Source organism: Pholis gunnellus (assembly GCF_910591455.1).
Source record: "Pholis gunnellus genome assembly, chromosome: 9".
NCBI classification, from domain to species: Eukaryota; Metazoa; Chordata; class Actinopteri; order Perciformes; family Pholidae; genus Pholis; species Pholis gunnellus.
This window is the reverse complement of record NC_136535.1, coordinates 4821641-4849523: the sequence shown is the minus strand read 5'-3', so window position 1 is coordinate 4849523 and position 27883 is coordinate 4821641. Positions and strand designations below refer to the sequence as shown.

General features: G+C 42.7%; 2 protein-coding genes across 2 annotated transcripts; one reads left to right on the top strand and one right to left on the bottom strand.

Annotated features, from left to right (window-relative positions):
• Positions 1-163: 163 nt before the first annotated feature.
• On the top strand, positions 164-27883 carry capn5a (calpain 5a). Its single transcript, XM_079166016.1, has 13 exons — positions 164-397; positions 5761-5920; positions 13255-13386; positions 20217-20425; positions 21023-21215; positions 21314-21507; positions 21720-21797; positions 22582-22777; positions 22899-23021; positions 24364-24560; positions 25192-25313; positions 26143-26279; positions 26591-27883. Exons 2-13 carry the CDS (start codon positions 5765-5767, stop codon positions 26765-26767), a joined length of 1914 nt encoding a protein of 637 aa, XP_079022142.1. The 5' UTR covers positions 164-397; positions 5761-5764; the 3' UTR covers positions 26768-27883.
• ompa (olfactory marker protein a) lies at positions 16598-19015 on the bottom strand. The gene is made up of 2 exons (XM_079166017.1): positions 18901-19015; positions 16598-17550 (listed from the first exon to the last, which is right to left on the bottom strand). Exons 1-2 carry the CDS (start codon positions 18967-18969, stop codon positions 17119-17121), a joined length of 501 nt encoding a protein of 166 aa, XP_079022143.1. The 5' UTR covers positions 18970-19015; the 3' UTR covers positions 16598-17118.

Sequence of the window (27883 nt, the reverse complement as noted above, 5' to 3'; positions counted from 1 at the left end):
TACTTGTAACTGAGTATTTCTATACCGTATTGCTAGTTTTAAATAGATCGGAATACTTCTGCTAGCACTACCAACGTTAGCCAACACAGCACTGAGGCGTTCCGATTTGTCCTCACCGCACCTGAAGGCACCATAGAGCCTGTCTCCAGCCTTCAGATGAGTGAAGGCGGGCTGGAGCTCCTCTTGTGTGTGTGCGCGTGTTTGTGAGTGTGTGTTTGTGTGTGTTTTACTTTCACGGTTGTCAACTAACTCAACTACGGCTGAAAAGCTCCGCACATCACCGGCTTGACGACAGAGAGAGGGAATACAAAAAAAAACGAAAATCCCCCCAGGACAAGAGGGAGAGAACATCCGCGTGAGCAACCCGGGTAGCTGACATTTAACCAAACATCGCCAGGTAAGGTTTAAACAGTGGAAGCTAACTCAGCTTTCATTCACCTGGAGTCTGGTGGGAAAGCTCACTCTAACCCGTCATTCAACAGTCTGTTTTCTACGTCAGAAAAGTTAAGAGTTTATTTTAACCGCCGTCGTTCAGTTGAATTTTACACACGCAAACTTTGACAATTTGCACGTAGAACAGATTTGTTAAACGTTTGTTGGTGGAGTTAGATGACAACACTAAACAGAAGAACATTATTACAGTCAAACAGGATGTCAAATGTTCACAGTTTCGTTTTCCGCCTTCTTAACAGAAGATGAACAATCTTATGAAAAAGAAGAAATACTGGCCGTTTTCAAGCTAACTCGCGTAAACAAATGCGTTTCCGTCAACAACCTTCAAAATAAAATGCTATTTTCACGCGTTATGTTGGAGTCTGTGCGGAGGGTTTGGGAATCCTACACAATGCTGGAAGAAGTACTTGCAGATATTTTACTTCAGTTAAAGTAGCAATACTAAAGTTTAGGAATACTCTGTTACAAGCAAAAGCCCTGCTTTGGCATCAAAATATACTAAAAGTACCACAAGTAATAGTACGTGTTATGCAGAATGGCACATTTCAGAATAATAATCTATTATTGGATTCAATATTTTTTGCATTAGTGTGTACACCACTTGTTGAAGCTGGGGCTAATTTTAGCTCACTTTATTTGGGTAGTTTATTAGGATCAATAGCGTTTTTTTTCTTAATCTACACGAGATATGATAGTTATTTGTTGATTATATTTTGCATTGATAATCTGAATCTGCAAAGTAATTAAAGTTTTGAGATAGAGGAAGTGGAGTAAAAGTATAAAAGTACTGTGTGTAAATACTGTGTTTTCTTTTCTGTGACAGACATGGTACTTTTACTTTAAAGGGATTTTCCTCCCCGTTTCCGGTGTAATTATTTTCACTTTACTTCACACAGCTGAAAAACACATGAAGCTCCTCCACAAAATATGTCTTAAAGTTAATTCTAGCAAAGTGAAACATGCAGACACACATCATATCGTCTGCATTGTCTACATCAAACATGTTCATGTCACACGTCATCAAATGTGATGTTTTGACATCTGCATTGTTGTTGAGTTGTGACACAGTATCTGTGGTGGCATGCCTGTTGGTGCCCACATGAGACCACACCCGTTGTTTGGCTGTTCTGCCTTCTGGTCTTACTCAATAGTCAAACCTGTGTGTCTGTGGATCAACACCGCTGATCCTTAAAGGTTTGGTGTATTCACTCTTATTTACGTGTGTCAAATGAATCAAAAGTGAGCTGTGCGGTCTGAACTTAATGAAGTTGTCACACAATCATGTCAGGAAGTGAATCTGGTGCTGCAGGCAGTTTGAAGGAGGCGTTAACTGTGTTGTTGACAATAGTTCAACTGGTCACAGCCAGAGTTGGGTAATCGTGGGTTCTCTGTAGTGGTGATTGTTCTATATTATGTGTTTTTTAATTAGCGGCTACAACAAGTGGTTATTGTCAGTATGTATTCATCTTTTGAATAGTCACAAACACCCCGAAGCTCAAGGTTACGTCCTCAAATCAGAGCCTAATAATCCGGTCAGGCCAATATATTAAATATGGACCAAATTACCGTTTGTCACGAAAACACACGACAACTGCAAACTCCACAGGCGACCTCTCGGCCAGGTTTCTGATTTGTTTTATTGTTTTTTTAATCGTATGATTAAATGCACTTACACACAAACACACACACTGTCCCCCTCCCCCATCTGATGATGAGTCATGTCCCAGTCATGCTGGTCGTCTGCAGAAGAAGAAGAAGAAGAAGGTCAGCTGAGTTTCTTCTCAGCCTCTCATAGTGTTCTCATCTCTACTATCCTCTGACCCACAGGACTTCCCCTCACTACTACAGTATATACTTTATTTATTTTTGATTTAGTAAGCAGATCGTGTGTTTTATTAGTCTGGGTTATGAGATGAGTGGTCTGATAATTGTTTTATTTCTAACCAGGACGTTTTGTTCTTGAAAGACAATTTGCTTCTTTGTGTTTTTCAAGCCTCAGCATCACAAAGGACAAACTAGTATTTATTGAAGCTGGCCAGCGAGCAGATAGTACGACGTGTAGCTCTGTCTCCTCTCTGAGTTTAGTGCCTTTAATTGACACTGATAGAATTACCCACCGGTCCCCATGGTAACCCACATCCTCAGTGAAGAAGAAGTACTGATGGGAAAGTAAAGCAGCGTGTTTGAGTTATCAGCACTTAAGAAAACTAAATGATTGACATCAATAGAATTATTAATGTCAGTAAGATTATTAACAATAACAGGGCACCACCCTGCTAACAGGGACCAATAACCAAATGATAAACTAAGTCTCAAAATTAGTGTTCACTCACAATGTCAACAGTCTGAGTACTATTACACATTCAGAGTGAAAGTGAAGGTTTAAGTTTGAGCAACAGACCACATATCAGCTATTATCACAATACATGCACAAAGTAATCACAGACAGCTGCTCTTTAAAATATAACAGTTTATTAAGTTCCAATAATAATGATCGAATCAACTAATATTGAAACTAACAACAAAACTACATTTATGAGCACGCTATCTAAAATCAACAAACGGGGGTAAGAGGGAGAAGTGTGTGTGTGTGTGTGTGTGTGTGTGTGTGTGTGTGTGTGTGTGTGTGTGTGTGTGTGTGTGTGTGTGTGTGTGTGTGTGTGTGTGTGTGTGTGTGTGTGTGTGTGTGTGTGTGTGTGTGTGTGTGTGTAAAAGAAGAGAGAAAGCAAACAAAACAAAATAAATCCTCCAAAACAAAATTCCATCCTCCCCGCCGCGGTGAAGACAGAAGATTGTTCTCTCATCTACAGAAACACAGCTGACGATCTTCTGAACTAATGAGAAACAACTTCCGGCCTCACCAGCGGTGAATTATCTCAACACGATTGCAGCAGTATGAAATACACAGTGACTTCTACACAACATTAATGATCTTGATCGTTAATCTCTGCGATTGTTGAGCACACACCACGTTATAAAAATGTCAGTAATTTAAGCAACACAAACAAGATAATAAACACAATGACCTCACTCTGCCCAGACTCTCTGCCTTACTAGGACTGGAATTCGTGGTCTGATCGGTCGGTCCTCCGATGGCGCGGTTCCGTGTGTTGCACAATAAATTCTCTCCGTAGCAGAGAAGTTCTTTGGCTCGTAACCGACATGAATTGACTTGAAGAAGTCCGTTTCTTCACTTCTGCAGGAACATTGTTCGCTTCCTCATCCAGGATGCGAACACAAACAAAAGAAACGGTCCAGTAGATACGTCCAGCGAATCTAAACCGTTAAACCTCAGACTTTATTTTAAGGACGGCAACGTTGCCTCCTTGAACGACCGAGGTGGTGGAGGGAAAAACATAGAGATGGGGGAAGCAAGGCTGTTTTATAGAAATGGGCTGAACCACAGGGGGTCCTGGGGTGTCTGTGGCTCTCGGCCAATTAGATCGCAGTGTTGATGTTTTATCGCTTTCGCATGGAAACATTGCTCTCATCACAAACCCAAATCAGGCTCCAGGTCGCTCTGCAAACTGAAAGGCCTGATGTCTTTGTCTCAAAGCACATGGCGAGACAACATGGTCAGATCCCAACACTATTCAGGTCCTGTAATTATGAGTATTATGAGCAAAATGTACCGAAAAGTACTGATAGTGCAGTAAAGTTACTCTTATGTGTCTGGATTAATATTAATGCGTTCATGTGTCTGTTGCATTTTACAGCCGTAGATGTTTTTAACTCCTTTATGTCCTGATAGTTAGTTTAATCTACATCAATGCATCATATTCTATAAGATCATCACGTTTGTATGATGTCCTGTGAGAACCTTGTATCTCTAAAAAGATAAAGAGCTCTGTTTTCAGCTTTGTGACGATGCATTTTCCAGCTGATCCAAGAGGCTTTTTAAAGAGTTTATTCAGATGAAGAAGTACGAGGGTTTTCTCCACAAGTAGAGGAACACTTCATCCTTCAGTTCATCACAAACACTCAGCATCAACACGTCTGGAGATATGTGGTTTTCACTGGACAGTATGAGGATGTATGTACAGTAGGGGAGTAGAAGTTTGGTGTTGCATTAAATACTCAAGTAAAGTACAAGTATCTTGAATTTGCACTGAAGTACAGTAGTTAAGTAACTGTGCTGACATTCCACCACACAGGTAGCTCCAGGCTAGTTTAGCAGCTTTCAGTTGGTTTGAGTTTAAAAAGTCAAACGATATGAAGGAAGGTTGCATTACAGAAAAACATTCATTAATGAGCTGTGAGTGTGAGAAGAATCTCTCTGACAGAGCAAAGTTCTCACGGTGTCATAGTTCTACACTGGTTTAGTTCTCTTTGAGTATTAACGGTGATCTTAATCAGTGTAACGGCATCAAGGTCAGACCTGTGAGCTGCGCTGACAGTGTTACGCAAATGTTACCAGGGGGAGAATCCTTTGTTACCATTAACGTACTAGATCAACTCAGGAGGATTCGTCGTTGTGGCTTTTTCGGGTGTTCATTGAGACACCAGGCCGACCGATGGACTGCGATACCGTTTGAGTAAAGAGGGGCAGGTCTGGCTTTTTGTGTTGACGGCTACTGGACGGTGAAATATAGAGTTTGACTAAAACACCAGGGAATGGATTTGTAGATTGGTTCGGTGTCATGTTCAAAAACATAAAAGCGTAATTCATTTCATTTACTAACATGCTCGACTGTTACTTACTGTATGTGTTGCTGAGCAGTCACGGTTTTTATCTGCTGCTCAAGATGTGAAGTACTGTACGCTGAATATTTCATGAGCATTGCATTAAGTTAGTAAACTAAACAATAAGGAGGAAACCAGCATTCTTTTAAGTAAACCAACCCTTTTAAAATCACACACACACACACACACACACACCACATCCCCTTCTTTCATTGTCCACTTCATTCGGCAGACAGGAAGTTGCGGTTCAGGACTTGACTCACCAGATCCATCCCTTAATGCTGGCGCACCAAACGTTCCTCGTGTGTTTGCTCTGCTGCTGATCCGTACTCAAACATCACTGTTTGTCATCCTGTCACATGATTGGTGGGGCCGTTTATGTTATGTGTGTTAGACTATCTTGTGTGTGTGACTGTGTGATTCTTTTCTTATTTTTTCTGGGAGTGTTTTTCCTAAAGAACCAACAGTGTTTCTTCTCAGCCCTGCCTTTCGGTTTGGCTGCATTGTATATATTATATTTGAACAGACAGTAGGAGCCTTTTTAATGTTTTTTAACTATAAAATATATTGTCAGAATTGGGGGGAAAGCCCTGATTAATTAATGGTCGGTTTCTGTCTGTGCAGGGGGATGGTGGTCCCATACGAGAGCCAGACCTTCTCTGCCCTGAGGAGGCAGTGTCAGCAGAACGGCCGTCTGTTTGAAGACCCCCTGTTCCCCACAACCGACCAGTCTCTGTTCTACCAGAGCAACCGCATCGGCACAGTCACCTGGAAGAGGCCCAAGGTGAGAACAAAAGAAATGGTTTGTTACACAGGGAGCGAGAAGTCCACGTGTTTTCTACGGCAGGCAGATCAGAGCCATCGCATATGTGAAATAAATAGATCACGGAGCCCCAGGGGAGGGGGGTACTATCCAGAGAGGAACATACTCGGACACGCTCTGAGATTAAAGTGGTCAATGTACGAGACAAAAGCCACACATTTACAAGAAACAAACTTGGATGTTCTCTGAGATTACAAAGAATTTACGTGAGGGAACCACATCTCTTCACTTTGAAAGGTTGGATCACCCTCATCACAGATGCCACCACTGGCTGTGTGCTACAGTGGAGGACTTAATCAAATTAAACATTGCAATCTGATTGAGTGATAAGGAAATGCTGGTTGATTTTAGTCCAGAATCACCACGTTATCATAAGCATATGGACTCTGAAGCGACATTGCTTTAAATTGGTTGTATTCACAACAAAACTAGCGGTGGGGTCACACCAGCCACAACGGCAAATCAGAATAGGGCCTTAAAGAATGTGGGGGTGGGAAGTGGACGTAGTCTCCGTGACGTCACCCATTGGTTTGTGGACAGCCGTTCTGAAGCTTCAAGTCGCCATCTTGGATTTTTGCAACCAGAAGTGACACAGGCGGGTGGAGCTAAGTGCAACCGAATGCTGAATAAGAGATTTTTAAACAACCAACATTAGCTTTCATGAACTGAAAACACACTGTGAAAGGGTTAAAACACGGTTAACTCCCAGACCGGACAGCGCCGTGTTAGCGACCTGTCAATCACAAAGTGGCCCCTAAAGCATACTCTGCTTTATGGTCTGTGTGACTCTACATGGACCATAATTTACTAAATCAACATCATGCTGTATTGCAAATTTATGATTTTAAAATCTCAGGGAATGTCTGATATTTTTTTACATTTTTTTTAATTTACGACTTTAATCTTGGTGTTTTCCTTCTCTGAACATTATCCCCCTCACTCGGCTCCATCATTTTCTTCTTCTGTTTTTTTTTACCTACAATGACCCTGATATGTTTCAGCCAAGGATTGTTGGATAACTATTGGAGTTCTCCACATGGCGTCTGCTTTACAGCAGTATAACATCTTTTTTAAACACATAACTGGTGGTTTCAATGGAAATTCAGCGGCCCCCTCACTGTTCACCTTAGTGGACAAACACCACCGACATGCTGCAAAGTAAAAGAACATTCTACAGCCAAGGATGTGAGGAATAGGCACAGCGAGCTGATCAGAGCTGATCAGCTGATTGTCGGTGGAGGTAGAGAGAGACGAGAGGCAGTAGGTGGGTCAGGGGACGTCATGAGGCGAGTACAATGGAGAGCACAGAGAGGGTAAGGAGGTTACCGAGCAGAGAGGAATTCTGTGTGTGTGTGTGTGTGTGTGTGTGTGTGTGTGTGTGTGTGTGTGTGTGTGTGTGTGTGTGTGTGTGTGTGTGTGTGTGTGTGTGTGTGTGTGTGTGTGTGTGTGTGTGTGCGCGCATGTGTGTACTCTTCGATCCAATATTTCAGCAAATGTTTGGTTGAGATCTACTTGCCGGTTATTCTCATACGTGTGGTGGAATATGGACTGTTGGGATTGTGGGAAGGAAAAATAAAAGAATAATTTGTATGGGGAAAAAAAAAACCACCCCAAAATGCAGCACGTCATCACATATTTCACTTGAAATAGTTAGTTTGAGAGAAAGATTGTGATGTGATGTGTTAGGGTGCACGTCCCTGTTAATGGAGAAGTGGTCATCTGGAAGGAATTAGCAGATGTCCTCTTAGAAACAAGGTTTCAAACACACCTGAGCAGTGAAGGAGCTGCTCATCCTTAACTGATATATTCTCTATTTGCTTTGTATCCAAGTCCAGTGTTTTATGGAGCAGCCCAGACAAGTTTAAGGAAGGCGTTTCAGGAACAGAGTCGGGCTTTGTTAAGGACAAATTCATGGCTAAATATGAAATAACAAGGCCAGAAGAGCAGGAGATGTTTCTGATGTCTGTGTACATGAATTCAGGTTATAACAGAGGCTGAGTCGATGTACCTTAAGTAACCTCTGCATCCAAAAATGTTTACCTCCTCACATCCTCCACAGAGACTCTGAGGCCGTCCTGCCATGATACAAGACCTCCAGGAGGGAACTGTTCCCTTCATGGCAAAGCAACACAGATCTCGTCTTTTGCGATGTGTTTGAGTTGACATCCCGATGACAATAAAAGGACAATATATTACAGTAGCATCACATCTGTAATCAGACTTCGATGTGTAAAAGAGTTCTTCTGTAAACTGATTTGAATACATGAGGCTTATCCTCTTGTATCTTCAATGGTCTATGAAATAAAAAGAATGCCGGGTGGAGTGAGCAGGACAGCGCTGTGCTCTCAACACTATGAAACAAGACCAATGGCTCTGAGATTTGCTGCTAGAAGTTTTAAAATGATCAGAATCTTGTACTTTGTTACAGTAAGCGTTCAGTTTGTCGACCGATGGCCTCAGTCCAGAATAAACATTGAACTAGTGTGATATCTCAGAGTTGTTTACGGCAGAGACATTATTGGTTTTGAGGAATGTTTTTTATGCAGTGCATCAGTAACCACTGCAGCGGGTTTAGCTGCTAAGTTAGATGATGTGGAAATGTGATGCTCCTCATGGAGATATTGCCTAATGGCTTTCCAGCTTCTATCTGTATGAAGGAAAATCACTGTCAAAATCCGAGAGCGCAAATGAGATCCATGCGCGCGCGAAAATCAAACAGCCGCGCGCGTATTTTACTTTGATGAGCGCTTTTATATCACTCCGCGAGCAAAAGTCCGTCTTGCGCGAGCAAAAGTCGCTCGAGAAGCTTAAAACACACGCACACACACACACACACACACACACACACACACACACACACACACACACACACACACACACACACACACACACACACACACACACACACACACACACACACACACGCGCATCGTCTTGCGGCCACAAATTCTCACTAGAGCACCAAATGTGGATTAATCCGCTGCTAAAAATAGTCCCCGAAATGTTTGAGTTGTGTTTATTACAAACTACAGTGACTACATGAGCTGTTTTACAGATTTCAGTAGTATCAATCTGCTAATATTTAGCATGACAACACTTGTATTGTAAAGATAATAAATTGGACATATTGTATGAGTATGAGCATGAATTTGTTGTGGGAAATATAATGTGCTAAAACTGGCTTTTTAATCCACTTTAAAGCGAACGTACTAGTTTAGTGATGCACCGATCATCGGTCTACATACCGACGCTGATACCTGTGCTTTGGTTTTGGAGTTCTGATCCGATACCAGTTAGACTATCAAGCTGTATGCCTCACTGTGTGGAAGTGACTAGGATCAGTCTTTTATGAGTAAAGCAACATCAGGGTTAGGGTGAGAATAAAATGATGTTTAGAGTTTTTTTCGGTTTATTTTTTGAAAGAAATTAAAGTTGCATGTCTTATTCCAACCATGAATTAGAAGAATTTACCAATTGCCCTCCAGTATAGACTGTATAAAAGAAACAACCAGCTAAAGTCTGACCCGCTAATATGTGTTTACTGTCAATCATTGATGATCTGAGCTGGTAAATAATTAAACAGGACACTTAAAGCACTCCCGTGGATCAATATTATGGATTTGTCCATGGAGTGGAGACCCTAAAGTTAAACTGTCTCTCTGAGTGAAACCTTCTTTGTCGACACGTCTCTGGATCGGTGTCACTAACAAAGGGCAACATTGTTATTTTCTAACCTGGACCCTGTTGTCTTATGTTTTTGTGTCTAAGTGACTAATGGGGACAATGGTTTTCTAAATTACAGGCTGTAATGTAATCTCTCGGGGTAACTCCTCACCATCGAGTGCGTGCACTTAAACTGCTTGTTTTGGCCACCGACAGACGCAGATTGTCATCAGAATTGTCTGACAATTAGGGAGGCCCCCGAAACTCTGTTCTCAACAGGAACCAGTTCTAAATGAGTAAAATACCCGAGTATTGATGCGGTCCGGAGTTAACGGTTCTGCTATCGGTACTTTAGAAGTCCGGCCTTGCAAAGCTCTCTCTGTCTCTATGCCTCTTTGATTGAGGGGCGGAGTCGTGCTTTACTCTGACACACACACTCACTCACTCACTCACTCACTCACTCACTCACTCACTCACTCACTCACTCAGTACAGCGTGAGACTCACATCATGGCAGAGAGAAGAAAAAGATCTATGAAGGCAAATCACTCAAAATCTGAGAGCGCAAATGAGATCCATGCGCGCGCGAAAATCAAACAGCCGAGCGCGTATTTTACTTTGACGAGCGCTTTTATATCACTCCGCGAGCAAAAGTCGCTCGAGAAGCTTAAACCTGCTCGCTCTCGAGTCTTTTTCCTGCTCGCTTGAAAGTAGTTTTTTGACAGTAAGTGGGCGAACCCAGTCTCCCTTGTATCTCTACATCTAGTTGATTACAATGCTCGTCTTTGGATAAACCGGATAAGTCTGCCCTTGTCCTTGGCTGGCAGTGGCTGCAGCGTACCAGACTGTGATGGAGGAGCAGAGGATGGACTCAATGATGGCTGTGTAGAAGTGCACCATCATTGTCTTTGGCAGGTTGAATTTCTTCAGCTGCCTCAGGAAGTACATCCTCTGCCGAGCCTTCTTGGTTATGGAGCTGATGTTCAGCTCCCACTTGAGGTCCTGGGATATGATGGAGCCCAGGAAGCGGAAGGACTCCACAGCGTCGACGGGGGAGTCACACACAGTGATAGGGGCTGGTGGGGCTGCATTCTTCCTGAAATCCACAACCATCTCCACTGTCTTTAGAGTGTTGAGCTCTAGGTTGTCACCATATGGTCAGTCTCCCACCTGTAGGCGGACTCATCTCCACCAGAGATAGGGTGGGTGGTACAGAGGCATGAGCCCCTGCTGAGCTGGGGGAGGGGGGGCTGGTTGATGGAGCTGTGGGGGATGGAGTCAGGACTGTCCCATTGTCTTTCGAATCTACAGTAGAACTCATTCAGCTCGTCTGCCAGGCGTTGGTCATTCCTAGAGTGGGGTGTTTTGGGTGTGTAAGATATCAGACAGCTATCCGATATGCATGAAGATGCATGACGTGGTCAGGGATCCAAAAAAGCCTGCCTCTCTAACCATCAGTATATCTGTGAAAGGCTATGAATTGCAGACAGTGTCGGCCATGCCAGAGTGGTCAATACAATACAATATAAAACCATTTACCATGTAAACAATAATGACAGGCACAATATAAACTGTTTTTGTCCGTCTCTAATCGTTCCATTCTGTTTTGGCTGAGGAGTGATCTCTTTTCAAAGCAAGCGAGTAACTTTAAAAGTCTTTGTAGTGCAAAGAGTATTACTGTGTTTCCCTGCTGAACAAAGAGGAAACTTTGTACTAGTAAGAAGTGTAACTTTGGAAGATGCCCTCTTTATTTGTCAAAGAGAAGCCTGATAGAACCTTTTGCTCACAATACATCTACACAGAATGAAGACTGGATTTTGTCATTCACTCTTTCAATGTACATATTTAGAGTTTTGTCTTTTTCCAGATTTCATTTAGATTTTTTAAGAATTGTTTTTTCCGACAAACACATTTTTGTCACCAGAAAGTGTCTAATCATACAAGGAAATATTCAAAATGTAATGAATCAACACATTTGATGTAACACACCATTGCACAATTTGTCATTTTATTTTAAGACAGTAAGACAGTAAGACAGGGTTTCAGTGTTTAAGTGTGATCTTACTGGACAAAGTCAAATTTAGCATGTTTTGTGTAGGTTTAAGGAAGAAAAAAGGAGGATGAAGAAAGAGTGGAAAGAAGACCCACCCAGGCAATTTCGTGTGTGTGTGTGTGTGTGTGTGTGTGTGTGTGTGTGTGTGTGTGTGGGCATATACAGTATGTGAACTTAAATTTAACGACCTCTAATTTGAGAATGCACACACAGCGAGGAGCATTTCAGTTTCTTTCTTTACTTGAAAGATGCTTGATTTCAGTTCAATTATAAAAAAGACACATAAACATGTCCATCTGTGCATGAAAAAAAGGTTTAAAATCAATTAAAAAAGGCACATAAGTGTTTAACTAGTGTATAAATACACGCAAATGTACTTGTTGGAAAAGGTTAATTATAAACAAAATAATGAAACATCAACTTAAATGTATTTACAAGTGACGGCAACAATAACATGATCACTCATTGCTGATTAAGCCGATGGCACTTGAAATTCTTTACATACAGTTTGTCATGTGACTTTACAAAAGGAAATACATCACATACAAGGTAAAACTTCAAAAATATGTATTTAAACAACAATTGTTTAAACAACTCATCTCACTTTAAAGTGAGATGAGTAGATCGATGCCACTAAAACCTGCATGCTAAATATCAAGCTTACAGTAGCACTCTGTTAGCTTAGCTTAGCACAAACACTGGAAGCAGGGGGAAACGGCTAGCCTGGCAGCTCTAAAGCTGGTTTATTAACACGTTCCATCTCATATGCTGGGATATAACGTGTTGAATGTATACGTCTGTCTCCACATGCTTCGTGCTCTTTGTGGTTCATCTCCACTCCTTCATTGGGCTGCGTGTCCTGATAGCTGCGTGTCCTGATAGCTGCGTGTCCTGATAGCTGCGTGTCCTGATAGCTGCGTGTCCTGATAGCTGCGTGTCCTGATAGCCTGCCTCCCATACGCTTTGCGGTTTGTTTTGCTTTGAACGTTATTGAAGTTATTTCTATTTAATCTGAGGGTGTTTTTTTACCCTGTATTTACCTTTACGGTTGGCTGAGTGCTCTGGCTAACGCCCTGCGTCACATTGGTACATAACTGGCAGCTGCCCAGTAGATGACCACATTGTTCAAGTGTCTCCTCTGTGCACTAGCTGTAGGTTGACCAATAGTCTGACTCAGCAGATGTGCACTCTGGGTATAAATCTGTCATTGGCCACTGCCACATCCTGGACTTAGCCCCGCCCAAGACGATTGTGATTGGCTTAAAGAACATAGGAGATAATTAGAACCCCCCTTAGCCTTAATCTACTATGTTGGTAATTCCTTATTAAACAAATAGTTTTTCCTCTGATATTTCAAAATGAACCTGAAGTGTTGAGTGTTTGTTGGAGTCTTTGTAACCTAGAACTGTTATTTTGATCTACGCTGGCAAAACCATTCAATGGACACTTCAATACATTTAAAGGATTTTCACTCTCCTCCTTTTGCTACGTTGATGAGTCAGGGGGAATAAATTGACATCATGTATTTGAAAGAAGAAGAAAGGGGTAACACTGATTGCAATCATGTTTTTTCCTTCTAGGAGTTATGCAGCAACCCCCATCTGTTTGTGGACGGCATCAGTGCCCACGACCTGCACCAGGGCCAGCTGGGAAACTGCTGGTTCGTAGCTGCCTGCTCCAGCCTGGCCTCCAGAGAGGCACTCTGGCAGAAGGTGAGACACAGACAGTGTTTTATTTAAAAGAAATGTTTGCTGCTTGTGATTATAGATAAACATGAATAAGGGTTTTGGCACGCTTGGCCGAGTGCCGCTATCCATGGTACTGAAAGGGGTTCAAACACACAATATGTTAATAATAATGTCAGATCGCGAACACACACAAAGTCACACAATATTGTAAAAAAACAAACAACAAAATACAACAACTAGCTTCAGCACAGTTAGTTAGAGACTTCTGTTCAAATGCCTGAGCCACAGCCGGTGGAGCGGGATGCATGCACACACAGTGTGTGTGTGTGTGTGTGTGTGTGTGTGTGTGTGTGTGTGTGTGTGTGTGTGCGCTGATGGGTGTGGGAATGTGTAAGTGCAAGTATATGGGTGTCGGATTTGTGTGGATTGCTGTGTTCACTTAAGATTTGTGTGTACTGTCGCCCTTTTACACACACACACACACACACACACACACACACACACACACACACACACACACACACACACACACACACACACACACACAATGGGGTTAGAACCGGTCACCGGGGACAAGACGTGCGTGTGATTATTTGTGTACGTATGTACGTCCGTGTGTGCATCCTGCTACTACATGACTGACTCAAGGCTTCGACCGTTGCTATGGTAATCAATGTTAAAATCAGTATTTGAATGCAGCGTTTTGTTTTGTAATTATTATAGTGCGGTAAAATATTAAAGTTCACTTTAAAAGCTGCAAGAAAAAGCCCTGCAGGCTTCATAGTCTATATAAGCCCCACTGTGGTTTGTGATTTATGTTCATAAACGACAATGTTTCAAAAACAGGATTGATTATTATTATTATTATTATTATACTAGTTGCAGAACTACTTGACTGAGTTGGGCAATACATTCCCTCAAAAAGATAAAACCCATCTCTGTCATGGTTTTCATTTGATGGCGGTAAAATAGCGATCTATAATAAAATAATACGCTGCTTATTCTACACAAACAATTCAAATAAATGTACACATAAACACAGTTAGACGAATCATTTCCTATTTTCTTATATGTGTGTGCGTGTGTGTGTGTGTGTGCTCTTTCCACTCTTGGTTACCTCGCTCCTCCTGTCTGGTCTCGGAGGTCCTCAGCAGCTCACTTTTCCATCAGCTGAAGGAAACTAAAGCCCGTTTCAGGCGCCGCTGCCTCGGCGGAGCAGCCGGTTGTCTTGACACCCGCTTCCAAACACTCACTAAGCCTCTAGTGTGATTGAGGACAACTACACGGGCAGTTTGACGACAATTATGACGACACTTCCACGGCAAAGAGACCCGGAAGTCTCCGTCCTGTAGGACAACATGGGTTTAAGGCCGCGTTGGTAAGCGTCTTTAAAAGACGTGTTGATTCACATACAGAGCATGGCGTGTTTCTTTAGGATCATTTTTGTTTCTTACATTAATGAGTAATACTTATTTTTATTAAAGGGGAGATGTATTTCCTACTGAAGCATTAAAGCATGCATCATGCTCTTTGTTTTACTGAAAATAAGAAGTGTTCCAACCGGCTCTATTTTATTTGACGAGCTCAAAATTGTGCATTCATTGTTGGTTTTAACTCATGCAAAGACTATAAATATAGAGCCCCTCACTTATAGTTCATCTCATGCTGTTCCTGCACCCTAAAAGGAGTTTGACCAAAAATATAAATCTTAACTCGATGCTCATTTACTAGCTTATCTCAGGCTTTCATTGGCAAATCCTGAATACATTATTGGGATTATATTCTAATTAACCGATGACGTTTTCTCTACTTCTGTCGTGTTTCTGTCCGTATTGAAGCCGTTCTGTCTCTCTTACTCAGTGTAAAAGCCGTGTTGCTGCCAGCATCTTGCTCCAGTAATGTGGAAAGTTTGTCTGGAATCAAAATGGGAGCTTTTGTAATTTATGACCAGGTGCTGTCGCTGTAAACACAGCGTCCTGGAATGTTCCCTTCAGCCCTGTCCAGCTGAAACACAGGGAGACAAACTCTTATAGTTCCTCTCGCTGTTACACAGAGCGGATCGATCTTTGGGGCTGTTTTCATGTTTCTTCTCAGAGACGTCTGCCTTCGTCCTCACTGGGCGGTTTACCGTCTCTGCAGCGAGAGGTAACCGCCTCATCGCTGCTGAAACTATTCGTTTTCAACAGTGTAATATTGTAATGACAAACAGAAGAAGAAGAATACAAAATGTAAACGACAACCTCAACCTGTGCGATTGTCTTGTCCTTGTTTGACCTGCCAAGGGGCTACAGATGCAAATTAGCTTAAGCTACAATCTGGTACAGTGCATCCAATGGTGACATTTATGTTTTAACTGTACATGGTCCCTTTTAAATAAAGAAATAAAGTAAAATAACGCAGCAGTACAAACTGTATGTGTTCCGGTTTCTCATCTTTATTTATTTTCACTCTTTAATCCTCTCATGCTCGTGATAACTGCCAGAGTAGCCGTGTTTACTGAAGAGCAAGAGATAAGAGGACGGTAATCCAAATATGCACATTTTCCTTTAAAGATAACTGCAAATACATCCTCTCCCCCAGAATTGAGGGTCTAATCGTAAACTTCATTTATAAACCCCTCCTTGTTTCCTCCCTTCCTAGTCTCCTCTCCTCTCGTCCCTCTCTCCCTCCTTCCTCTGTCCAGCAACACCATCAACAACCAGCACCAATGAGATCACACAGACGGTTTCAGTCGATCTTTAATAGATGTCACTCCATTGATCTGTGTTTGGTGTCAGGCCGATGGTCATGCGGAGTGAATGTGTGATATTCCATTCGCTGCTACTGTGGCTGCCTCTGCTGCGAGCGATGGAAGACTTCAGAAAAACAAAATACAACAACAAAGACGGCTAACAACTCAAACACATGTCATCACAATATTCAGCTGGTCAGCCAAGGTGTGTTTTAGTTACAAGAGGAAGTTCAGTTTGTAGCCTAATAAAGCCTCAATCCCATTAAACCTCTTTGGCTGCATGGCCCTCCAAAGCCGGGTTTTTCAGAGGCGTGCTCCAAAGCGAGTGTTTGGATTTGTCTTTGTTGGTCTCACGTCGTTTGTGTTCTAGACGGCAGAAAATGGCCGGCGTGCCGACGTCTCTAGCTGGCCAACCTTAACGTGACAACATTGTTTTAAGGCTGGGTTGCGCATTCAAAATGATTTCCATGACACAAAAAATATGAAATGGGATTGGCCCGAACCTTTTCTATTTAAAGGTTTTGAGTTATAAACATTCTAAAATTGTAGTTACTGATTATGACGTTTAAGCCTCACCCGATAATATTTTGTTAACATTTTCTTAATGGATGCTCACAACACCTTTTTTGAGTTCATTGTTTTTAATTGATGAGGTTGATGATAGCGCCATGAAACATACAGCAGGATTAGGTCCATTTGAATAAAATAAATATCTCTAAAGAACTGTGATTTGTTTTGTGAAAAATACTTTCTTTAAGGCTTGTTAAGTGCAAAATGAAAAAAGTTGAGCACAAAGAAGGTGGAACCACAATCTTGTTGCTGTAAAATGACTTTAATCAGTGAGACGAAGAGATGAGGACGTTTTGAGGGAAAATCTGAAAATGATGTATTTCTTTGATTTGAGGAGATCCAAAGTTTTTATTTCAGCTCTAGTTGGATGTTTTTTCGAAAGGTCAAATGACTGAACAAAAATGTTGCGATGCTTCTCCAGCACTAAAAGGATTCTACTGACAAACAGTGAAGCGTCACTTGTCTAGTGTGAACTCCACCGAGCAGCTGAGATTCGCGGCCTCCGCGGCATCCTTGAAAGCAAACAGGAAGTACATGACCTTCCTGACCTTGGCCAGCTCGGCGATCCGCTCGCCGAACTCCTGCATGTCCGCCTCCAGCCACTTGAGTGGGGAATCCTCCGGGTCCTCGGCGTTCCGCCAGAACGTGCCGATTGGGTCCAGTAGCTGACGGGTCATCAGGTGGGTGAGGTCGGGGGTCCAGTGTTGGGAGATGCCGGTGATGGTGACGCGGCCGTGGGCGGCGAGGGAGAAGTACCAGCGGGAGAAGTTGAGCTCCTGGTTGTGGAAGTCCAGCCGGTACACGGCCTCGTGGGGGAGAAGCAGACGCTCGCCGTCCTGACGCTTCTGCCCCGAGCGCTGCAGAGACGACACACGCAGACGCATCATCTGTAGAGGAAGTGGAGGAACAGGCAGGGAGAGAGGAAATGGGTTGGAGAAGAAGGTGTGTGTGTGTGTGTGTGTGTGTGTGTGTGTGTGTGTGTGTGTGTGTGTGTGTGTGTGTGTGTGTGTGTGTGTGTGTGTGTGTGTGTGTGTGTGTGTGTGTGTGTGTGTGTGTGGTCAGCATCGATCGTCCACCACACTGCCTTTAATTCTGTAGTTGTCCACTTGACCCCCAAAGTCCAGTTTCTTTGATCAGTTTGAACACCGTCTACCAAATATTCATAAATTCATTCATTATCAAAATTCAAAAGAGTTCCCAGAACCCAAGATGGTTTTCAAGTCTAAAACACGGTGAGATATTGTTACGATATCGCACAAAGTAAAGCTTTTATTTCAATCAAATACTCAATGATGGCCAAACAGTCTGTGTTTAGCCGGTACAAACTAAAGTTTGGCATTTTGCTTGAAAAGTAACTCTGATGATTATTGAATTATCAAAATAGTTGCCAGTTTAAGCCTCATCTGATTCAGGATGAACAGAAAATGGGCTGCTCATCCAGTGATTTTGCTAAATCACAGACGAACATCGTTTTTAATGAGGGCTGAAAATAGAACCCTAAGTTTTCCATCTGCAAATATCTGCTGTGCTTCATTAATTAAAAACGAGGTTGAATCCATAAGGACACAAAAATAAAACGATAATGCTAAATTAAAAACAATAAAGTGTTGGTGGTGATTATAAAATGAACACTTCTGCATAAGCAGTAAATACATCAGAAACACCCTCGCATATGAGAACCTGGAACCAGCGACTGTTTGAGCGATTGTGCTTGAAATTGACTTGCTGATGAGCTTTCTTCCGACACACAACGATCGATCGGTCGACTGATCGTTGCTCTAAAAGCACTTTTCTCTCAGCACAGCGAGAGATCCTCATGAGCATCTGAGCCCAGGAGCTGTTGACCTCCACTGTGACGCACAGCGCCAGGCCAGTCGTCAATGTTTGAACTCTTCTGACGAGTAGAGCCATTGATCACTAACATTCAGAGCACCAGGCACAAAACAGAGCAGATTCAAGAGCAGATGTTCTGAAGGTTGTTCATTAAAGCAGGGAGCAAAGTTCAAATGGAAAAGTAGCGCGAATCTCCAAAGAAATGAACTTTGAATAGTCTGCCAACAATAAAAAGAAAAGCAATACGCTAAATTTCAATATATTTTGTTTCAAACTTTTCTGAAAGATCATCAGCAGTCAAAGCTGCCATGTTGACATTTTTTGTCACATTAGTTTTAAACTTCATTCATTCAATTCAATTTTTCTATCAAGTAAGAAAACAAACAGACATGTGAGAACCAAACCTCTGTCAGTGCGGGGTCTTCTTTGAACACCAGCAGCAGCGTGTTGGAGGGGGCTCTGGCGTGGTCCATGTCCGACCTGGAGGTTAGGATCCTGGGGTTAAGGCAGCGGGCAGGTCCGGCTCAGTCTGGATGGATGCTGTGATGACGGAGCTCTGCTCAGAGTTTCAGATTGCACTCTCGCTCTCCTTCCCTCGTAGGCTCGTCGCACGCCCTCTTTGTCTCCCCTCCCCTCCCCAACTGTTTCCATCACAGAGTGGCAGTTTCCTCACTTTTGTCCCCCCCCCTCCAACCGCCCTCCTTCCCACAGGGTGAATTGGTTAGGATGCATTGATCAGCCACATAATGTGAGAGAGGGTAAGGGAGTGCATTGGTGGAAGGGATCAATGCCAAAACAGCGTCAGTCAGAATAAGCTTTCAGTCCTTTTAAAGGATATTTCTGCACCAAACTGTCCACAAATACACTCTTATTTCTTTATGTGTTTATAATTATTAATATGAGCACTTGCACTATCACGGAGGAAAACATTGAGCAGCATTTGTCTGAATTATTTTATGTTGATTGGGTTTGAAATGTCTGAATATCAAATTAAAATACTCAGTTTGTTAGTTATAGTTTTTAGAAGGCGTTACAGAGGTGGGTGATGTGTGAGGGTGCTAGGCAACAGGAGGCGCTGGTGACGTACGAGAGGTAACTCTGGGAGTTTCCCGAGGGCTTCTGGGAGCTCCACTGGTCCCGGCTCAATGGAGCACTTATTTATATCACTCGTTACACTGAGAGGTGTGTGTGTGTGTGTATTCCCTGGTTAGAAACGGTGTACATCCTCAGGTTAATTAAGGGGAAACGAGTGGAGAGGCAGATGTTTTACAACTTTTAAAGTAATGATCTGGAAGATTTTAATTTAAATGAATATTCTTAGGTCACTATCTAACACTAACACAATGGTGACTGAGCCTATGAATGTGAACAGCATCACACTAATGAAGAGGAAATGAACATTTATTATTTATCATTGATGATGTCACAGTTCACGACAGCACTCACCGATTATGTGTGAGTTTCCTGCTTCTTACTTAGGTTGCATACTTGGAATTGAGATCATGGAATTTTACAGGAATTTTCAGCTAAATGTACCTGTTTTCTGGGAAAATCACCATCACAACCTGGGATTTAGTGCGGCCGCGTGTTAGTGTACTGACTCGTATGTAGTGAAACAAAGACCTGATTAACACACCTTCACTTTCTACTTCAGTCCTTTAGATTTACATTTTGGAATAAAGAGCTTTGACCAGATGATGATTGTCTGTTTTTTTCCCAGGTGATCCCTGACTGGAAGGACCAGGAGTGGGAGGATGAAAAACCGGAGTCCTACGCCGGGATCTTCCACTTCCGGTTCTGGCGGTTCGGTGAGTGGGTGGACGTGGTGATCGACGACCGGCTGCCCACGGCGAACGGAGAGCTGGTGTACTGCCACTCCAACGACAGCAACGAGTTCTGGAGCGCGCTGGTGGAGAAGGCCTACGCCAAGTAAGACTTATTGGTCATCAGTGACAGTGGAGCAGCCGATGGCGAGGAAGTCCTTGTTCTCCAACAATGCTACGACAAAATGTTCAAAGTTACAATACAGGAAACAAAGAGAATATGTTAATTATAATGTTTTTTTATGGCACCATGTTTCCCGTATTAATCTAAAATGAACCCGGAATCCAAAATTGATTTAAGCTGCAGATTGTGATCAGTTTTCTCAATTGTATCATTTTAAGCTTCCGTCCACCCTCGGCGTCAAAGAGTTTGAAGTTCTCTGATTAGCTTGTTTGTTTGTTGCTGAAATGCATCTTAAGAGTCGTAGTTACCCTCTTGTTATGTCCTCAGGCCTGGACCTTTAGCTTTGTATCCAACAAACATTGTCTGTGGGAAAATGAAAAGAATGTTTTTATAATGTTATTATTGGCTGCATATCTTTGCCTATTAAGGTAACTTTTGTAAAGCAGATTGTTGAACATTTGAAGTCGATATGTAGCGTTATCAAAAAAACAAACACCCAAATGCATAACCGGCCGCTCAATGCCCAGTACAGATCTGATCATTAGTAAGCTGTGTGTAAGCTTTAATGGTGTTTTATAGGATGTGCGGATGCTACGAGGCGCTCGACGGGGGCAACACGGCCGACGCTCTCGTGGATTTCACCGGCGGCGTGTCGGAGCCGATGGACTTGTTGGAGAACGGCTTCAAAGACGACGAAGAGAAACGCAACGAGCTGTTCGAGAGAGTCCTGAAGGTCCACGACAGAGGGGGCCTCATCAGCTGCTCCATCCGGGTGAGGAGAGGGGCAGACATGTGGCGGCTGAATGATTGAATGGCTTGATTTAGGAATGATTTTACGGACTGACCGAATCCGGCGCCGTGTTCTTTCAGGCGACCACTTCGGCCGACATGGAGGCCAGGCTGTCCTGCGGCCTGGTGAAGGGCCATGCCTACGCGGTGACGGACGTCCGCAAGGTGAGGCTGGGCCACGGCCTGTTGGCCTACTTCCGGTCGGACAAACTCACCATGATCCGCATGAGAAACCCCTGGGGAGAGAAAGAGTGGAACGGGGCCTGGAGCGACAGGTGAGACCGTGTTTTCTACACAGATTGTAAACCTTGTGGGAATAAATACTTTGACTTGTTTGAAATCTGTCCAGAGCACCTATGATTCGAACATGTCTGGTCCCAGATGATTGTACTACAGACTGTGTCTGTCCCGTACTTATACGTTGAAGTTAACATGTCACAGCTGCCATTACAACAAGAATACAGACCTTTTTTCTGCCTGTTTGCAGCTCTGAAGAGTGGAAGAAGGTCAGTAAGAGTGAGAGGGAGAAGATCGGTGTCATTGTGCAGGATGATGGAGAGTTCTGGTGAGTTTTAGTTCAACACTGCCCCCTGCTGGCAGACACAAGGTGCCTGGAGTTTGTGACTAACCCAAAAGTCAGTGGCCCAATCTCCACACACAGACTTTGAGGGCTCTCTCGCAGACATTTTGAGCCCTTTATGAACACTTTCTGTAAGTCAGCATTTCTTGCTCAAGGGAATTACCCACAATTCATAGCAATGTGACTTTAAACACTGAGTTACCAGTGGAAGCATGGAGATGTAGAAAAAGGTGAACAAAGAGGACGACACATGGGAGTTTAGTCTGGCAAGAAAGGATTAAAGATGGAACATAAAAACACACGAAAGCGGAGATTATGTTACACCGATTTATTCATCAAACATTTTTCAGCTGTTTTGACAAAAACAAGTAAAAAGATTGTTTGAAACGTCCTCTCATCTTGTGAGGAAAGAGCCTGGAAGACCTTTAAATCAGGGAGTAAAAAATCTAAAATAAATACCCACAGTTGTACATAGTATTTTTTGACGTTGTTCAAACCCTCACAGTCTCTCACACTCAACCATTTAACAGCAGACATCAGTAAGTCCTTGAGGGTTCAGGGTTCAGGGACATTGGGATTGGGCCGTAGACTTACTATAATTACTGTCATCTGTAATATTGACATTAGTTCAGTCTCCATCTCTCAAGGGTCGATTTGTTGATCTAACAAATCATTGAACTGATTCTTAGGTCATTTCTACTGAATTTACACTTATTTCTTCAAACCAGAATAGCTACTGATCCCTCCCTCTTTCTCTCCCCTCCTGCAGGATGACGTTTGATGACTTCATTGCCAACTTCACAGACCTCATCCTGTGTCGCCTCATCAACACATCCTACCTGAGCTTCCACAAGACCTGGGAGGAGGCCGTGATGCAGGGCTCCTGGCAGAGCCTCAACGACCCGCTTCTCAACCGAGCCGGGGGCTGCGTCAACAACAAGCACTCCTTCCTCCAGAACCCGCAGGTGTGGCTGTCTCTCATTGAGCCACGCCGTCTCAGATTTGGCGTTGCTATGCGATAGTGACCACTCTGAAGGGCTGAACCCTTAACGACGTGCGCGTATTTCTTTTTCTTCTGTGTTGCAGTACGTGTTTGACGTGAAGAAGCCGGAGGACGAGGTTCTGATCTGTCTGCAGCAGAAAGACCGCAGAGCCACGCTGAGAGGGGGAAAAGGAGAAAACCTGGCTATTGGCTTCGACATACACAGAGTCAGCTCGCTGTGTGTGTGTGTGTGTGTGTGTGTGTGTGTGTGTGTGTGTGTGTGTGTGTGTGTGTGTGTGTGTGTGTGTGTGTGTGTGTGTGTGTGTGTGTGTGTGTGTGTGTGTGTGTGTGTGTGTAACCCAAACATTTTGCAGGACTGTTGTAGCCTTATAAGATTACATTCGTTGTAAATAAGTGTATAAAATAAACTGGCAAGTATGTAATACAGCACAAAAGAAAAATAACAGTTTTGTACATTCTTGTGTTTAGAATTTTAATAAAAAAAGATAAGAAGATGCGCGGGGGCAGCTAGCATTTAGTCGGTTTTAATCAAAGTCAGGTGAGGTTTGTTTGGGCGATGGTGAAGACAGTGATTGCACTCTGGTGTGGACAATCAAACTATAGTGCAGTTTGATTGCAGCGAGAACATATTTCAACATAATTACAAGAAGTGACCCAAACCCAGGCTCCCAGCGTGGAACATTTTGTTGAGATGGACACGAGAGAGGAGTGAGTTGGACCTCTGCAGACGTCCGATGCTTGCTTGACTTCTGAGATGAATATGCTAAAGTAAAGTAAAGTTCCCAAAAATACTTCTGTTTATAAAGTCATTCAAGATAAACTGGAAGAGAAGGGAATGTGTGCGTACAGTAGATCAGTGCAGAGTCATGATGAACCAGACTAAATAGAAAACAAACCAAACGTATCACATTCACTCTGACTAGCCAAATGGGACTATGGCTCGTGAAAGCGTTACGTGTTACTCTTAGAGAACATTAGCATGTCGCGTGAATTGTTCTCACTTTCATTGGTTTTAGTGACGTGTGTGTTTTGGTCAAACAGCGCCCCCTGCCTGCGCACAGTAACGGTTCAGGCAGAGAGTGGTACTGCAGCACGGGAGACACCCAGAGGCTTCCAAACACAAACCCACAAAATGCTCATAAGTTCAGGCGGAGTTCTGTGAGAAGTTGACTGGATGAATGAGACTTGGGTTAAACTACACGAGTTGTGTGAGAGTTTGTAGACAAATGTTTTGATACAGTTTTGCTGTTCTTCAATGCGTCCCCCATTTACTTCAATTCAAGACTTTTTGTTGTCTTCTGTAACAACAGTATTTAATATGCAAATGGTCATTTTGGGGTAGAATTAGTCGTTAAAGTCTGAGTTGCACCAATAATTGAATCTAGAATACTCGTCAAACAGTTGGTTCAAGCTCAGGTCTCGCCTTTCATCACACGGATAACCAATCATAGTTTAGTGTACTGGGGACACGCCCCTGCCAGCTCAATACATTATATAGATACTGTAGTAGTCTTCATCTATTAATGTCTGTGGGCTCTCTGTGTTCAGGTGGAGTTCAACAGGATCTACCGTATGCACGCCACCCAGCAGAAGGTGGGCGGGAGCACCTACATCAACTCCCGGTCTGTGTTCAGACGCATCGAGCTGCCTGAGGGGCGGTACGTCATCATACCCACCACCTTTGACCCTGGCCTGGAGGGAGACTTCCTGCTCCGCAACTTCACCGACGTGCCGTCCGACTGCAAGTGAGTGGGGACTCGTTTTAGTTTGAGCTTTTTGTTGTTTTCTGGTCGACCGTTTCAGTGTTTGTTGTTCAGCAGCATTAATAGAAATGAAAAGTGATATTTAAAACCTTGAGATGGAAAATGAACTCTGACTGTCTTAATTAGTTTCACAGTTTGTCATGTACACAGGTCTGTGCAGGACAAATGAAATGATATTTAGTTAGTTAATAAGTGAGCTTAAGGACCTGCAGCACTCAGTGACCCAGGAGTCCTCTGGTCTTCTCTCAGAATCAGGAGCTACTTTCACTCTTAGGATGTTTTGTGAATATGGCTCCAGGTCTGCAGCAGGTTCAAGTATTCATCAGTTACAATCAGCTCGAGCTACATTTCAGACTTTTTCAAGACATAGAAATTGGTTCGGACTAAACCTCAGGTGCAGTTTACACCTGAGGACACGGCTGGTTTCATTTTACAGCTTGAAGCTACGCTGATGACAGAGCAGCAGCAGCAACGACATAAACATACGGTTCTACATAAAAACACAAAAACGTACACAGTAATCTCTTTCCCCGTCTCTCTCTCTCCCCCCCTCTCTCTCTCTCTCCCCCTCTCTCTCTCTCTCTCTCTCTCCCTCTCTCTGTCTGTCCTGCAGGGAGTTGACTCTACATGTGCCTCCACAGACCTGCTGGTCTGGGATGTGTGGTTATCCGTCTCTGGTGACTCAGGTCCACATCCTGAATGCGAATGGACTCGCAGGACAAGACTCTGATGGAGGTACATTTGAGTTAACAATGAGACACTACAGGATATTTGATCCGTCCACAGATTACCGATCAAATTCAATTTATAAGCTATACAAAACAGTCTTCATTTCATTTTATTTTGTTTGCAAAATAAATATATAAATTATAAATATAATATTTATTTATATGACATTATATTGTTTTTTTAAACTGACCTGCTGTCAGTAGATGGCAGTAGAGTGTTGGTAACGCAGCAGAAAGTTACACCAGTGTGAATGTAAACCAGTCATGATAGCAGACAGTTTGCATTTATTGAAAATACTTGGTACCTTAATCAAAGTATAATTAAAGTACCAAAAGTACTCATTATACAGAATGACCCATTTCACAAAGATATATATTATATTACTGGATTTTGATGAATACATTATGCATTAATGAGTTACAGCTGGTAAAGGTGGAGATGATTATAACTACTTTATATACAATATTTATTAGTAAGGTACTAGTAGCTAAGTTGTCAAATAAATGTAGTGGAGTTTAAAATACAATATTTCCCACTAATATGTAGAGTAGAAGTATAAAGTAGCGTAAGATAGAAATAAAAGATGTAAATGAAAGTACACCCAGCTGTGCCTGAATCGATCCACCTCTCTGTTCACAGTCCTGTAAGAGTCTAACTCAGTGTGTTCGCTAGAAGCATGTCGACACAACAGAATGTGTTTTTCTCTTGTAGCTTAGAAGCTGATAATGAAAACAAAATTCATCAAACATCATTTCCTAATCTTAAATCACACATCGATTGATTTATGAAACTAACAGACGTGTGTGTGTGTGTGTGTGTGTGTCTGTGTCTCCAGTGTCGGACCCCTATGTGATAATTCGTTGTGAAGGAGAGAAGGTTCGCTCACCAGTCCATAAAAACACACGCAGCCCCAACTTCGACACCAAGGGGCTGTTCTACAGGAAGAAAGCCAACCAGCCAATCAGAATCGAGGTGCGTGTGTGTGTGTTGGTAGCCATGTAAGGCTGAGAGAAAATTGAGCAGTGGTGGACAAATGATTCTGATCTTTTACTGAAGGGATAGTTCAGAGTGTTTGTAACAGTAGTTTTACTCCACAGAACACCAACAGTATGATGTAGCCTGCTCATGCAGAATGTCATTGTTGCATTATGTGTTCATCCCTTTTATGTTGCAGCTTGTAAAGGTGGAGCTACTTAATGTAACGATAAATCATCATTTATAAGTTGATTCTATTTTGTATTAATAAATATAACATCCCAGTGACTCCCTCTCTGTGCCTTCAGATCTACAACCACAACGTGTTGATGGACTCCTTCCTGGGTCAGGTGACGCTGCCGGCCGAGCAGGGCGAATTCCAGCAGACGCTCCACCTGAGGGCCAAGGGTGATCGCCGTGACAGCGACCTGCCGGGAACCCTCACTGTCGCTATAGTGACCAGCTCGGTGCTCACCAGCATCTGAGACACGCCACCAAAACAACCTCCAGTCAGCTGAAGTGTTTACCGAGGGTTTACGTTTTAGACGTTTACACGTCCAGCAGGAGGGAATGTTCAACCTGATGTCTGTTTACAGAGTGATTACAGTACCGGTATCGGGTGAAGGTCCTAAAAATGAGTTTTACCTATCATATATACATATATATATATATATACACCTTTACATGCACAATATATTAGTGTTACGCCCTTATTCTGTAAAAGACACACAGACACATGCAAGAGCATTTTGGTACTTCCTTCTTTTTATCAGTCAGCTCGTAAGTCCTTTATTCAGTATATATATATATATATATATATAGTAATAAAATATACAATTCATTCGTGATAAACTATGGATTTGGATAACGGCACAAATTGCTCTGGACTCCTTCGACAGGTCTGGACCTGAAGTACATTGTGTTCGTGCCTAAGAGAAGATTCTAACTACGAGAACATTTTTAGTTTGTCAAGTTCTCCAAATAACTCCTACAACACATTTAAAGATAAAGTACAGTTTGTACGAGCGGTTCTTGCATGTGGCCCAGTGTACATGGCTAATGAAGGGGACTCGTCTGTGGAATGTGTTGTTTACATGACCCGTTGTTTACATGACCCGTATCAAATTCAGACTTCGGTCATGTTCAGAGTAATAGTGTGATATTAGTGTGCATGGTAACATGGTCGGTGTTTACAGCTCTTCATGTCCGGTCTGTTGACCACTACTTAGTGTCATTTTTATTCTACTGTTCAAAGTCTTATTCTATTTGACCTTTTATTTGAATTTCCTATTCATGTCTTTTTATATGGGCCTCTTCTACATCTTGTCTCCTGTACACCACTATGTATTGCCTTGTGGAGACAAATAAACTTCCCTCGTAGTGTAACACCACTACAAAGTTCCTGCCACTGTGATATTCACTAGCATTAGCATTCTGTGCTGTTTGCCATATCATAAGTTTCTCTTGATGTGCAAGGTGGCTTTTTGATCAAACTGATTTTTCTTCGTGAATTACATGAAGTATTTCACTCTGGGTAAATACAATGGTATTTTAGTTTACAGTGTCAGAATATATGAAATAAATATACACATTCAAAAGTT

Coding starts and splice junctions, on each gene's coding strand:
- ompa (XM_079166017.1), bottom strand. CDS start 18,969: ATGGACCACGCCAGAGCCCCCTCCAACACGCTGCTGCTGGTGTTCAAA. Junction 17,551..18,900: donor AAGACCCCGCACTGACAGAG/GTTTGGTTCTCA, acceptor CTTCCTCTACAG/ATGATGCGTCTGCGTGTGTC.
- capn5a (XM_079166016.1), top strand. CDS start 5,765: ATGGTGGTCCCATACGAGAGCCAGACCTTCTCTGCCCTGAGGAGGCAG. Junction 5,921..13,254: donor TCACCTGGAAGAGGCCCAAG/GTGAGAACAAAA, acceptor TTTTCCTTCTAG/GAGTTATGCAGCAACCCCCA. Junction 24,561..25,191: donor GACGTGCCGTCCGACTGCAA/GTGAGTGGGGAC, acceptor TCTGTCCTGCAG/GGAGTTGACTCTACATGTGC.